General features: G+C 31.1%; 1 protein-coding gene across 1 annotated transcript; it reads left to right on the top strand.

Moving 5' to 3' along the window:
• The first annotated feature begins 9362 nt into the window (after positions 1–9362).
• Positions 9363–10064, top strand: LOC142622510 (peamaclein-like). The gene is made up of 2 exons (XM_075795992.1): positions 9363–9539; positions 9760–10064. The coding sequence occupies exons 1-2, from the start codon at positions 9458–9460 to the stop codon at positions 9942–9944; spliced, it is 267 nt and encodes an 88-aa protein (XP_075652107.1). The 5' UTR covers positions 9363–9457; the 3' UTR covers positions 9945–10064.
• Positions 10065–15483: the final 5419 nt, after the last annotated feature.

The following is a 15483-nucleotide window of genomic DNA, read 5'->3' as shown; positions in this document are numbered from 1 at the left end:
TGAGTTGAGCATGCTGTTTTTTTACTTTAGAGAATGTTCATATAGTAAGCATGCATGTACACAAGGTTGCATCTTTTATTAAAAGTCAATATGAGCAGAGGAAAAAGAATGGCGTATTAAAAATGAGTTGACCTATGGAAAGGAATGGTAGTATCTGGCCCTTGCTCTTCCTGGCTAGTAATTGAGTTTGTGGATGAAGTAATATATTGAGTAAAATGCATCCACCAAGAGTAATTAGGTGTTGCTCTTCTAGGCTAGCAATTGAGTCTAATCCTCATAAGTAAACTGCACAATAAGGAAGCAGATGCCCCTAGTTCATACTTGCTAGTGCCACTAACAAACTAGTAATTCAGTTTATTGATACTAAATAGAGTAAAACACTAAAATGCATCTAATTCATTGTGGTTATTCAATAAAGTTTTGTGGGAAATTTTTGAAATTTTAATTAGTTTTAATCACACCCTAAAATGCCATTAATATCTAATTATTCTAATTTATTATTTCCACCCACTTGGATTGTGATAGGGAGATTGATCGAGGTGGGTAATAATGATAAATTTGATTGTGATAGTGAGATTGATTGGTTACTTTTGTTTCTAGGAAACAAATTAACTAAAAATAGTTTTTTTTTTTAAGGAACAACTAAAAATAGTTGAAAGTAATTTATTAGAATAATTGAATAACTGAAAATACGTGTGATTGGAAAGGGTATGTATATATATCATGTTGTAGGTTAATATAAAGTTGTATAAAAAAATTCAAAACGACGAGAAATTATTCTATGTTCTTAATGGACTATGTTAGCACTGAGGAGTGATCCACCCACCCAACAAATAAATGCCATGTGCGATCATAAGTTGAATAAGATCATAGTTAGACATTCAAAAAACCAACCCCGGATTTTTTTCTTTATTTTTTATACATCAATCTGATGCTAGGGTTAAAACTATACATATATATTGACTTCCTTGTACAACCAACGTAATCATACAAAAAGTTTCCACCTTCGGAGGAATTCACAAATCTCATGGGAACCATTCAATTTATAGTGAGAGTGAGTGTGTTATATCGGATGCATGAGAAACCTTCTCATACATACTATTGTATTGATTGAATTAATTGTCTCATTTTAGAGATTTTTTTCTGTATAAAAATATATTCGATGAAAGAAAAGAAAGAAAAAAAACTCGTTAAAGTTTAATTTGTACTAAGCAACCTCCTTAAGGACGGTTCAAATATATAGTCAACATGTTTAACCCATAACTAATTATATTATGGCATATCATCAGTTAATTGTACACATTCATCTACAATATTACCCTCTTGAGTTAAATTGATTAATTTCCTTCTTTTAATGAAATGAATAATAAATTATTATATTTTAGTTTCTTTGTAATTAAATAAATGATAGGCAGAAGAGATATATTAAATTTTAAATATTTTTCAATTAATTAAGAGTAGATTTTTCCTTTTCTTTTAATGCTTATAACAAGTGAAGAGATAGAATTCAAGAACCGGGCCATCTTTTATTAAACCGTGTCATAAGATACTTTTTTTTGGACAAAAAACAAACCATGCACTCAATGAGAACTATGATTTGCTTTTCTAAAAAGAAAAAGAAAAACTCCAAAACCAAAAAATCATGATAGCAAGATAACAAATGAATATCATGTACTATATATGCTAAAAATTGACCAATCACACTTGAGAGGAGATTTGTTTGCAAGAATGACATCTCGTAAACTACTTTAGAAATTCACCAATCACACTTGAGAGAAAATTTGATTAAATGACATTACAATCAAGAGAATAAAGAATTACCAACTAAATTTTGAAGGAAAACTAATATTTTATCCCCAAAAAAAAATATTTTGGTGTCATTTTACACTTACTTTATCTCTTCATTTTCTATAGTATATTCTCAATAAAATAAGTAATCAATAAAACACATCCACACACACTTATAAGTTTCGTAATTTTCATCTTTAATTTTATGTGCAAAACTTAAATTCAAAGTTTCAAACACAAATAATACCAGGCCATCATTTAGATGAGTTGGAAGTTAGGAACTATTTAGTATGTAAGTACTTATAATAATCTAAAAAAACATAAATAATATTATTTATTAAAGATAATTAAAGTAGGAAATAATCTACTCTTCCTCACTTTTTATTTTTAACCCCTAAGACAGGTCACGTGAGCGGCACATTTTAGTCGGCAGAAGACGGGGCCGACCATCCCCTGTTTCATATAATGTAATGTAAGTGCCACTGCAGCACTGCTTTTCGTACTGCTAGGTAAATTCCAGAATCCACACAATTCTTAAATCTAAAGCTATCGATTACCAACACACAAAACAAACTGCTGTACTGAGGAAACTTTTTTTCTTTTTCTTTTTTGGAATCTACTTTACATTCAACCCATCTAGATTGTGTCATGTGATTATGGATGAATAAGTGTCAAATCCAATATAATTGGACCCTGGATCCAATTCAAGTCCTTCCATCCCAACTTTCAACTCAACATAATATTCTTTATAGTGCTCGTTTTAACCATGAGAGAAATCAAAAGATAAAGGCGAAAATTTTTTTTTCGTCTTTATATTTTTACGCAATTCTCACTTTGGTCATCGTATTTTATTTTTACCGCTTTTAGTCCCTAAAATAAAAAAAGCGATATCATTTTTGTCCCTACCGTCAGTGCCCTAACGGCAAAGTTCTAGGTGGCAAATAAAACACCCTACTAGCTGATGTGGCAGTGATGTGACGATTAAAATATTATTAAAAAATATTATTTAGCATTTTTATATGTCACATCAGCATTTTAATTTTTTTTTAAAGCCACGCCAGAAAATTTAAACCAAAAAAGAAAATAAATTAAAAAACAAAACTTAAATCTAATTAAAAAATGGTTTAAAAAAAATCTAATTAAAAAAAAAACCTTTAATTTCTTAATTTTAATTTAAACTAAAAATGCAAATTCTAAATTTGCAAGAACATGAAGAACTTAAAACTATGTGTTCTTCATTTTCTTTCCCAACTAAGCTTGCTTAGAAAATGAAAAATGAAAAATTTATTTTTCTTTTCTTGCATTTTCTTAGCAACCAAACCCATAAAATCACTCAAATTTACAAAATAAAAGACATGCCCATAAAAATTTACAAAACAAAACACAGAGACATTCAACAGTTACACAAAGCCATTCAACAAGATTTTCTTATGCTTTGAAACCAAACACAAAAGGAAAACACAAAAACCAAACACAAAACTCAAACTAGACTCCCTTAATATTCTCAAACCTTCATCACTCTCTTCCAAAACTCTCACAACTCTTTCTAACTCCATGGCTGGCCTCTCTGCTCATCTGCAATGCCGCCGCCACTAAAACCGACAGTGGTTCATCGCCTCACCACTTGTGACCAACCCACTCTCACGAATCCTTGTCTCTCTCTCCCAAATAGACAAGTTTCTCTCTTTCATCTCTCTATCTCTCAGCTCAATGGTGTAGATCTGGATTTGTGGATTGTGGGTTTGTGAGTTTTGCTGATCTGGATTTGTGGATTTGTGGCGAATTGGTGCACTGATCTATGGTGGATTTGTGGGTTCGTGGGTTTGTGAGATTTGTTGATTTGGGTTTGTGGATTTGTGGCGGATTGGTATACTGATTTGTGGCAGATTTGTGGGTTATGATTCCAAAGGATGGGTTTGAGAGAATGGTGAGATTTGGAGGATGGTGGAGATCGATGGGTTTCCAAGTTGGATCTAATTTTGTATTTCGATGGATTGGTGGGTTTCCAACTTGGAGATTGGTGTTGATTTTGTGAACATAGAGGACGCAGGTCTTTTGATTTTAGTGGGTGTATATTGGGTTAAAATTCTAAATATTCAGATCTGTTTATGGGTTTGATTGTTGGTGTATGTTGATTTCTGGGATTTCAATTTTGGTGAGTGTACATTGATTTCTGGATTTTGGTTGGTGTATGTTGATTATTGTTTGATCCAAGTTTTGAATTTTGATTTTTTTGGTTATAAAGAAAGTGTAAGTGCACAATTACACCTGGACCCAAAGACTATTATGGGCTCAGGCCCAATGAGCCTTAAACAATGAAATTTGTAGAGTGTGGGCTTGAAATCTAGATTAGAAGTACTGAGAACTTAATAACAGACTATGGTGTGCAAACACTTGTAAATAATGAATGATAATTGCAGATGGACCTCCTCGGACGTAAACCGAGGACTACTGCTATATTATTTCTCTTTCTTTTTTAAAGATTACAATTTTTAATTTCTTTCTTAATTACAAACTGCCCTCTCTTTCTTTGGCCTTCACCCCCCTTAAATACTTCTTTTCCTAATGCTTTATCCACGTGTTGCTCAAACCCCCTCCCCTCTAGATATTTCTTCTCTTAGTGCCTTTGAATAGTGACCAGAAGTTTCAGTTCTACTGTTCAAGGGTCACTTCCCCATTAATGCGGCCAAGGAGGTAGGTGCAGAGTCTTTAATGCAGAGGTGGCAACCTTTGCTCTTGATATTTTTCTAACACCGATGTATCTAGAAGGTTCAGGGTTTCTCCCTTTTAACCAATAGTCTTTCCAGAATTCTGCCTTGACCTTCGTAGTGAATCTCCGAGTTCTCTTGAGTCTGTCCGAGGAGAAACTCACACTCGGATGTGTCCTCGGACCCTCGGTGTATGGGCCGATTCGCAGTGCTAACAAATTCTTAGCTCAAGAACAGATCAGCCCTCCTTGCCAGAGCCCAAGGGCCCAAATGCCCGTTTGGGTCCTTTTACTCTCCACAGAAAGTACTGGAAAGGCAAAGAAAAGAAAAGACAAGAAAATAAGAATTAATTTACTAAAAAGATGAAAAGTATGAACGGTAAGAACACGAAGAACACAAAGATGATCTTTCAACAAAATAATGAAAAGAAAAGAAAATTTAATTTTAATCATTAATTATTATTTAAATAATTAAATAATAACTATATTTTATTTTATTTTAACATAATTAAAGAAAAGAAAAAAGAATGATGTGGCTTTTTCAAAATTAAATTGCTGACGTGGCATTATTTAAATGTCAAATTAAAATTTATTTTTATTATTTTAATGGACAGGTAGGTGTTCTGAGTGTCAACAGTGCACTTTATCTACCACGTATGTATTTTCTGTTAGTGAGATGACGATAGGGACTAAAACAGAATGCTAAATAGGGACTAAAAGCTGTAAAAATAAAATATAGGGACTAAAGTGGGAATCGCGTGAAAATGTAAGGACGAAAATGAGTTTTTCGCCAAAGATAAATGTTAAATGATTTTTTTCCCTTTACTTTTTGGATCACTTTTATTACTATCAATCACAATACAACAACAAAGACAAACCTTAATATAAAACTTGTAGTTGATTATAAATCCTCAATAGATTAGTTAGTGTTAGCTACATATATTATTTCCCTTCATTATTTTTTATCTAAAATTATACCCTTTGTTACTTCTTTAATTGATATAAGTCAATTTTTATTACTTATACTAATGTTATTTTGGGATTTTTTTTTTTGTTCTCTTAAATTGAAGTAACTCACTCTTTTTACTGATGCATTAAATCGTTTTTTTTTTTTATCTGAAAATGATTTCATTCATAATAGAGTCACTAATTGAACATCAACCTACCGCAACGCTCATCTTTTTCTTGAGTTCAAGAGCAATTGTAAACAAATATATATGACACTAAACACTGACACATGAAGCTTAATACCAATCACAATATATAACTTTATTAATATTATTAGTAATTTTTTATAGATATAATAGAATTTAATATATAGTATTTTTTTATAATGATTTTTTAAATCATTAAATTAATATATTAATTAATTTTTAATATAGACGGAATTTGAAACTCAAATTTCTTATTTGATGATAAAATATTCCCTAAGGAGACTAAACGAAACCCACCATATAACTTCATGTACATAAACTCTTTGAAATCGAAATTGTCCAAGCCATCGCTATCAATGATATTGCTAGAGATCATCAAAAGATTGAGTAGCTTTATGAATTATGATCATGGCAGATGGCATATACATGTGTTGTCACTTGTCAGCCAGATTGAAGAAGCTTTTACAGTTGGGGTTTCTTTTATAATGGAAGTATGGAACCCACTCAACATTGGAATAATGGTCACTGCTAAAAGATGCCTTGGTGCTGCGCAAAGCGCTATAATGAAGCTCATCTCTCTGTATATCTGTTTTAGTTTTACTAAATAGAATGCTTTGGAAACCGTTGAAGCAAAGGAAATGTTTGCTACTATGCAAGCTTGATACGTGAAAAAATTATGATGGAGTATCGGGTTTATTCTTAGAGTATACACCAAAATATAGAAAAAATAATTATATATGATTGAAGTACTTTTTTAATTTTTTTAGAAATGATTAATATAAATAATCTTTTAATAATATAAGACAAAATAGATTAAAGTCTCTTAATATACCCAATCCATTAGTTTGGATCGAGTGTAACCTTTTACGTTTATGGATTTCATCCTCTCTTTTTTTTTTTTTTAATTACTTATCTAAAAAAACATTAAAATGGATCTCATATATATTATTAAAAATTTTGTAGGTTTCAACTAACTCAATTGATAAAATCTTTGATGGTTATCTAAAAGATTTAGGGTTCAATCTCCGCTTACACTAAAAATTGATTAATATCTATTAGCAAAAAGGAAAAAAAAATTAATTAATACCTTGGTCTGATGAAAAAGAGCTATCATCAAGATTAAAATGCCATAAGTTGAAATTCTCTCAAAAAAATTAGTTCAACTAAACTTTTTTATTTTATTTTTTATTTTAGTAGATTCCAGTTAGCTCATCTAGTAAAATTTATAATGGTTAAATAAAAGATCTGAGATTCACTTTTTGTATACACCAAAAACCGATTAGTGTTTTGGTATGATTATATTTTAATGTTTTAAACAAAGTACATCTATGCCCTCTAAGGATCAAATTCCTCTAAGAAACCGTGTTTTCTTGCATACGCGTAATCTAATGATGTTATTTAATATATATATATTAAAAAAAAAAAGGTTTATAAGTGTATAAATTATTCTAGAAGCGTTTTTCTTGTTGCCTAAAAATAATCTTAAAAATAGAATGCTCCTATAATACGAGTTCAGAATAGACTGATCCTTATGCCATTCACGTAACCTTCAGAAGAAGGGAAAGGCAGATTTAAGCTTTCACGTAACGCCCTTGGTAATTAATAAAAGTCCAGTAAAACTAGCATAACGCGTTGTATGGAGTAATTAATAGGTCAAGTCAACGAGTGACACGTCAGCACACCAAATAAAAAAATAGTCCACTGCATTTATTGGACTGGAAGGAAAGGAAGTACTTTAAAGCTAGAAGTCTCCTCCGCCAGCCGAGCTAAATTATTGTATAAATGTTGTAATTTAATTGTTAATTTGACAATCAAGCAAGTTAATTATGACAAAATGCACATGTAAACAATAAAACTTTTCATCACCTGTTCAATTAGTTGGCACGTACTTACATTTCTAAATCTCCTATCTAATGTTTTCTTAGAGGCTACAAGTTTGTTGGGTATATCTATTTTTCTTGATTCTTATTTTCTATTTTTTTTTTTAAAGTGAAGTTGTTTGAAAATAATCGTACCTAAAAAAAATGAAGTTTAAAATAGTTACTTAAAAAAAAATACAAATCAAAATTGTTTTGTCAAATATGAAATATTAAGTTAAGGTACATTCCTAATACTTCATCAAATGATGTTTTTATACAATTTTCAAAAAATTATAGTTAACATGCACACAAATGCTAAGAAAATCACATTCTATAACAACTATAAATTTGTGTGAGTAAATGATGAAAAAGCAATTTTTTTTTTTCCAAAATGAGAAAAGTTAACAAATACTCTAAAGACATTAGTTTAAAAAATATTGTTAAAACTTTTTAAAGGAAAAAAAAACAACTAATTTTTTAAATAAATTTATATATCTTTCATAAAAATTGTATAAATTTTTTTCTTAAATGCTCGATTAACAAAAATTATCTAAGATCGCCAATCAACAAAAAAAAACCTTAAAATATTATACATTACATACACCTCAATTGAATAATTTATTATTTCTGTCCCTTGGGCACTCCTTACCAAGACCCACCTCCAAAACCAAATGCACCTCGTAGCTTTCTTTAGAGCATCAGCAATGGATGGGCCAAATCCCAGTTATAGGCCTCATTTACAATTCTTTTACAATTTAGCCCAAAATTCTTACTCCATTAGATGTTGTATTTTGTAATTATTGTATAAAAAAAAAATACAATTGAGCTATAGTACCATCTTAAATGTAAGATGGTACTGTAGCTAATGGGATAAAAAAAAAATTAATACTCTCTCTCCCCTTTTTAACCCGGGAATTTCTTTCTCCTCTCTCATTATTTCTCTTATTTTCTCTCTTTCTTATCTACTATCTGCACTGTTCAAACCCAAGACCCTGTGGGTTTTGACAACGGTGGAATCGGATGGCTCCGATGGGTCAACGTGAAGGCTCCGATGGGTTTAAATCGAAGCTCCGATGGCTTCGATAGTAATTCCGACAAGGCATTGGTGGTGGGTTTCTTTGGAGGTGTGGGTTGCGATCTGGCTAAAGGAAGAGGTCTGTGATTTTTTTTTTTTTTGTTGACAACGGTGGAGATCAGTGTGGTGGAGATCAGTGGGTGGCGAGATTGGTGGAGCTGTGGTGGCTATGGCATTGTGATCGATGTGGGTATTAATGGTTTTTTTTTCCTAGTTTTGCTGGTATATGTGATCGGCATTGTGGTGGCTGTGGCGTTGTGATTGGCTTGATGATTTTTTTTTTTTTTTCAATTTCACCGATCTGGGTTGATATGGATGATGGAGGAGTTGGGTTAATATGGATGATGGAGGAGGAGTCTGGAAGAGAAGAAGGTGAAAAGTAAAATAATGGAGATTCTGCAAGGTGCGTGTGAGGATAAAATTGAAAAAAAAAACAAAAAAGGGAAAAATATATTTTATTGTGAAGATATATTATTTTAATGAGTAGAATTGAAAAATAAAAGTTGGGATGCTGGGTATTGAAAATTGGTATGGTATAACTAATAAAGTAGATTTTTAAGATGGTAAAATAGGATAAAATTAGAAAAATCAATGTTGATGCTCTTATGAAAGCCAAATTGACATACTGTAATTTGCTAGTTGATATCTTGTTTATTTAATTTTCATGATACACTTTGCAAACATTTCCACCTACCCCTAGCTGCTTTTTTTTTTTTTTTTTTTTCTCACTATAAATACTCCACTCCCCTACTCCATGTCTCCACCAACTCACACACACACATATCCTTTGCCTTTGAGGCCAAACTAAGTACATTACATTTGTTTCCACACATCGTTTCTCTACATTTTCTGAGACACAGTCAAGAAAAAAAAAATGAAGCTCGCCTTTGCAACTTTCTTGCTTGTTTGTCTTGTCCTCAGCTCATCTTTCTTTGAGGCCACAATGGCTGGTTCAAGTAAGATATCATATACTTCTACAAACTTAAACAATCTCTTTCTTTTTTTGAAAACTTCTGTCTTATAAAAGTTAAAATCTTGCTGGATTTACTTTGATATTTTGTGGTGGAATGGTTTAATTGTCACGGTACATTGAGATTCAGTCCTGTATCGCAGCTATCGCTTCGATTTATCCAAAAAAAAAAATGCTAATCAGTTTGTGTTTTAAACAAAATATAGGCTTCTGTGACTCCAAGTGCCAGGTGAGGTGCTCAAAGGCGGGAGTACACGACCGGTGCTTGAAGTACTGCGGTATTTGCTGTGAGAAGTGTCAGTGTGTGCCATCTGGGACTTATGGGAACAAGGACGAGTGCCCTTGCTACAGGGACCTCAAGAACTCCAAGGGCAAGAGCAAGTGCCCTTGATCATTTCTTGGTTGGGACCCGGAGTCAAGGACCCTTATAAACATTAATGGAAGTTAATATTCATAGAGTTTTATTTATTAAAAAAAAAGGATATATATTACTGTAATAGATTTGGCCATATAGAAGATGGAATACCAAAGGAATAAATGGGGGTCCTTCATTTGTTTGATTGTTAATGTGATAGTTTCTGTCATTAAAATTTGTTTATGTGTGTATTGGATTCTGTCTAAGAGCATCCACAGTAGTGGAGTTAAAAATTTAGCAATTTAGCTTCACCAAAAATTATTTATCTATTTTACCTACACACATGTTGCAGCAGTGGATCTATTTTAGCTTTTAACACGATAAAATAATATAAACATCACAATAAAATAATATATCTACCACAATAAAATAATATATCTACCACAATAAAATAATACATCTCACTACAATAAAAACACCACAATAAAAAAAGTAATGTGAACACAAAATTAAAAATTAATTTTTTTTAGCTCTCATGAATAGTGCACATCTATCTATAGATGTGCAGAATGAAATTTAAAAAAATATAGATTTAGCTCCACTGCTGTATGCTTCTTTTTGGTATTTTGGTGGAGCTAAAATAACTATATAGCTATTTAGCTCCACTGCTGCAAATGCTCTAATGCAATTTCTCATTTGCAATATATATAATAATAAAAATTATTTAATTGTGTTTTACCAAAAAATATTAATTGCGGAGAAGTTGATGATATCTTACTTAATTGTGTTTATGAAAGCATTTATGATCTGTAACTACCCCTTGATTGGAGATCAGTTCAGCCATGCAAATCTTATAAAGAGTAAAGAAAGTAACACATGCTATTAGAGTATTGGTTAGTAATTCATTTAAAAAAAAAATTTATGAGAAAAAAAAAATTAATGTTTTGATAGTTTTTTTTATATTTCATAAAACTGATGTTAAAACTTTCAGACGTAGCCTAAAACCCGTAACTATAGGCCGGGACCAATGGCCGTGTTTTAGAAACACAGCTATAGCCACATTTTAAAAATGCGACTAGAGTATGTACGAAATGTGAAATGGTAAGGTTGTGTTTGGTAACAATTTTTGTTTTCTATTTTCAAAAACTTGTCTTTAGGAATATAAAGAAAAAACAATTTTCTTATATTTTTTAAATCAAAAATATATTTGGTTAGTTAAAAAAAATTAGTTTTTTGAAGAAAAAAATAAAAAATAAAAATATGCTATTACTAGGAAACAGATTCATTAAATTAAATACGTATTTTCATTGACTTTGTAAAATTAAAAACTGAAAACAACCTTTTGCATGTTTTCAGTTTCCTTCACAAATTGAGTTTTTTGAGAACAGTTTTTTTTTTTTTTTCAAAAATAGAAAATTATTTTTGATAACAGAAAATATAAGGAAAAAACAGTTACCAAACATGCCGTAAGATTTTTTGTCCAATAATACATTCTTGAAATCAAGGGATCATTTTTACTTATTTGTAGCAATTATTACATGCAACTGGCATGTAATAATTAGTCCTAATTTGCAATTAAGTTTTGTATAGCCTACTACTAAGTTTGTAGTACTATGTAAAACCATCATTTGAAAGAAGATTCTATTTACCATGGTGGGGTGTGATTTGGTGGTAAAAGTTCTCGTATTGCCTTATATGATATTTGACAAGAGTTAAATTATTCAAGTAGAAGAGCTTTAACAAATGTGTTGTGTTCATGATAATAAACTCCTCAAAATCTCATTAGTACACATAATATTACACATTACTATCATGTGACATGGGATCGATGATTAGGTGATGATTGTTATCAAAGGATCTTTTTTAGGGGACCCTAAAACTTGGGAGCTTGGAATTTGGGCTCAAGTAATTTTTTACTTTAATTTGAGTTAGGGGTGGAGCCAAGGGGGGGCGAGAGGGGGCAAGTGCCCCCCTGGCTCCTCAAAAAATGTCTTTTAAATGAACAACAATTTTAACTCTTAAGGTCTTGCTCCTCCTGCCATGAGAAAAAAAAAAAACAAAAACAAAGAAGCATTCCTATAATAACCAAACTGTACCACTGACATAAGGAAAAAGTCAAAAACCTATTGTACTTAATCAATAAGCCTAGCACTTAAGAAAAAAATATTAGCTCTCACTTTTTGAAAGTCTTTGTCACACATAATTTCACGAAACTATTCATGCTGCCCTTTTGTATTTTCCCCCCAACCCTTTTTATTTTTTCCTTCAAGCGCCGCAACAACTCAATCAATGGTCCTCATATTAATATTATACATAATATAATATTATAATAATAAGTAAGCGAAAAACTCATTTTCGTCCCTATATTTTCACACAATTCCCACTTTGGTCCCTAATTTTTTTTTCCGCCGCTTTTACTCCATATCCTGGAAAACACGTTTCGTTTTTGTCTCTGCCATTACATCAGAGATGGATAATGTACACGTGGCAAACGGAGTGCACTATTGATACACTAAAAGCTGCGTGGCCATTAAAATACTAATAAAAAATATTATTTGGCATTAAAAAAATGCCACATTAGCATCTAAATTTAAAAAAAATTAATTTTAACTAAATAAAAAAATCAAAACAGAAATCAAAATCAAAATTCACATGAATTAAGATCTAAAAGTATCTTGAACAAAAACACCAACCTAGACTTAAGATCTCAGAATTAAAAACCAAAAACCACAGATTGCACAAAAACTACCGCTCCACTATGACTGAAGCTCAATCAAATTCACACACAGCCTCCATCACTCCCTCTCACACAACCTCTCTCACTCTCAGATCAGATCAGATCAGATCATGCACTCAACCTCTCTCACTCTCACGTCTCAAGAACTCTCACTCTCCACGACGCCAATAGTCGCTGCTGCCAAGCTCCGATCCACAATTCTCTTGTTTTTTCTGCTCTTCGTCTCTTTATCTCACTCCTTGTACCTTCTTGGCATTGCTCCTCACGATTTCCAAAGTATGTTCCCTTATAATCCAAACCCACTTCTCAAAATCTATGCTTTATTGTTTGAGTTCTCTTTGCTTTATGTGGAGTAGTATTGGATCTGGGTTTTTGAGTTTGATATAATTTTATATTGTTGTGGATATGTGGGATTGTTTTTTAGCTGTTTTTGGATTATGGGTTTTGTTCAGATCTGGGTTCCTCTTTTTTTTTTTCTTTTTTTTTTTGGTAATGAATTTATGGGTTTCTCATTGAATGGGGTTTAATGGATTCCTGGAATTTGATTTTGATAAGGGTTGAATTCGTGTGAAGAATTTGAGTGGATATTTGGCAGAGATTTTGTGGTAGTGGTGGTGGTTTTTGCTCAACCTGTGGTTTTTGGTTTTCAATTTTGAGAACTTAAGTTTGGGTTGGTGTTCTTGGTGTTCTTGTTTAAGATACTTTTAGATCTTAATTCATGTAAATTTTGATTTTGATTTTGTTTATTTAGTTTAAATTAATAAATTAATTTTTTTAATTTAGATGTTGATGTGACTTTTTTTAATGCCAAATAACATTTTTATTAGTATTTTAATGGCCATGTCAGCTTTCAGTGTATTAACAGTTCACTCTTTTTGCCACGTGTGTATTTTCCGTCTCTAATGTAACGGCAAGGACAAAAATGAGACGCGTTTTTATGATAGAGAGTAAAAGCGATGGAAAAAAAAAGTTAAGGACCAAAGTAAGAATCGCGTAAAAATTAAAGGACGAAAATGAGTTTTTCGTCTAATAAGTAATGTTTGAGACACAATTAAATGTTATAACAATTATACTTGTATACAGTTGTTTATTTTTTTATTATTAATATTGATTGATTTTCTTTAGGTTATTTTTTTTTTAATATTGCCTTTAAATTTTGTTTCCTAAACTGAAATCTTAACTCCGCCACTGATTTGAGTCAAAAAGGAAAAATAATGGTCTGATGAAGAGTTGGCGATGGCATACATGTTGTAAACTATATATGGTCTCAATATATAAGAGTTAATTACTCTGTCTGGATATACCTAGATCTTTGAAAATCGTGCTATGCTTCTAAGTAAATTATGAATAAGCTTCATAGTTCTCACACAAGTTCTGAGCAAGTTCCTAGCCTTGCTTATGGGCAAGTCAAAGTTGACTGATTGAGATTTTTCTAACTATTTTATTCATTTTTTGGTTGGAAGACGTAAGCTAATTGAGTTGAGCATGCTGTTTTTTTACTTTAGAGAATGTTCATATAGTAAGCATGCATGTACACGAGGTTGCATATATCTTTTCTTAAAAATCAATATGAGCAAAGGGAAAAAGAATGCATCTAATTGAGTTTATGCCTTTCATCGATATCCTCTCCCACTTCAAATTTTTTTACGGAAAACGTAAAACATATGGAAACTTCACGTAACCTTCAAAAGCAGGAAAAGACAAATTTAAGCTTCACGTAACGGCCTTGGTAATTAATAAAATCCAAGTAAAACCAGTATGACGCATTGTATGGAGTAATTAAGTAGGTCCAGTAGTCAACCTGCATTTACTGGTCTGGAAGGAAAGGAAGTACTTTAAAGCTAGATCTCTCCTCCACCAGCCGTGCCTCATCAAAACGTAGAGGGACTCATACTTGATGCATATCCTGACAACTTGCTTGGATGTCAATAAGTGATTGGAGAGTTTTAAGTGATAAATTATTTATTGATTGGAGGGTTTTAAGTGATAAATTATTGTATTAATGTTGTAATTTAATTATTAATTTGACAATGAAGCAAGTTATGACAAAATGCACGCGTAAACAATAAATGTATTTACATCTCTAAATCTTCTATCTACTATTTTCTTAGAGGGTACATGTTTGTTGGGTATATCTATTTTCTAGATTCTTATTTTCTATTTTTTTTTAAAGTGAAGTTGTTTGAGAATAATCATGCCTAAAAAAAATGAAGTTTAAAATAGTTACTTTGAAAAAAATACAGATTATTTTTTTTTATACAAAATAGAATTTTTACTCTAACTTAAACTAAGTGTATATGTGTGTGAAGCTCCCTTCTGGAGACTTGAATCCCAGCTCTTGCCTCCCACACCCCACAAGTACTTATACTTGTGGAGTGACCATAGCACTTTACAAATTAACCTGTGTGCGGTGGTAAAAAATACAGATTAAAATTGTTTTGTTAAATATGAAACATTAAGTTAAGGTACATTTTTAATACTTCATTAAATGATACTTTTATAAAAAATTTCAAAAAATTAAAGTTAACATGCGCACAAATACTAAGAAAATCACATTTGATAACAACTATAAATTTGTGTGGATAAATGATTGTGTGGATAAATGATTAACAAGCGATTACTTTTTTTTTTCAAAATGAGAAAAGTTAACAAATACTCTAAAAATATTAGATTAAAAAATATTGTTAAAAACTTTTTATAAGAAAAGAAAAAAAAAAAACTTATTTTTTCATAATTTTTTATATTTTTCATAAAAGTTGTATAAAATTTTTCTAAAACGCTCGATTAACAAAAATTATCAAAGAACGCCAATTGACAAAAACCTTAAAATATTATACA

This window comes from Castanea sativa, chromosome 1 (genome assembly GCF_040712315.1).
Source record: "Castanea sativa cultivar Marrone di Chiusa Pesio chromosome 1, ASM4071231v1".
In the NCBI taxonomy this organism is placed as follows: Eukaryota; Viridiplantae; Streptophyta; class Magnoliopsida; order Fagales; family Fagaceae; genus Castanea; species Castanea sativa.
The sequence above is the reverse complement of the archived record's forward strand: the minus strand, read 5'-3'. Positions and strand labels throughout refer to the sequence as shown.

Bases quoted from the DNA above. Each gene is read 5' to 3' on its own strand.
- LOC142622510 (XM_075795992.1), top strand. From the start codon at position 9,458: ATGAAGCTCGCCTTTGCAACTTTCTTGCTTGTTTGTCTTGTCCTCAGC. The intron at 9,540-9,759 runs GTAAGATATCAT...AACAAAATATAG, and splicing joins GGCCACAATGGCTGGTTCAA to GCTTCTGTGACTCCAAGTGC.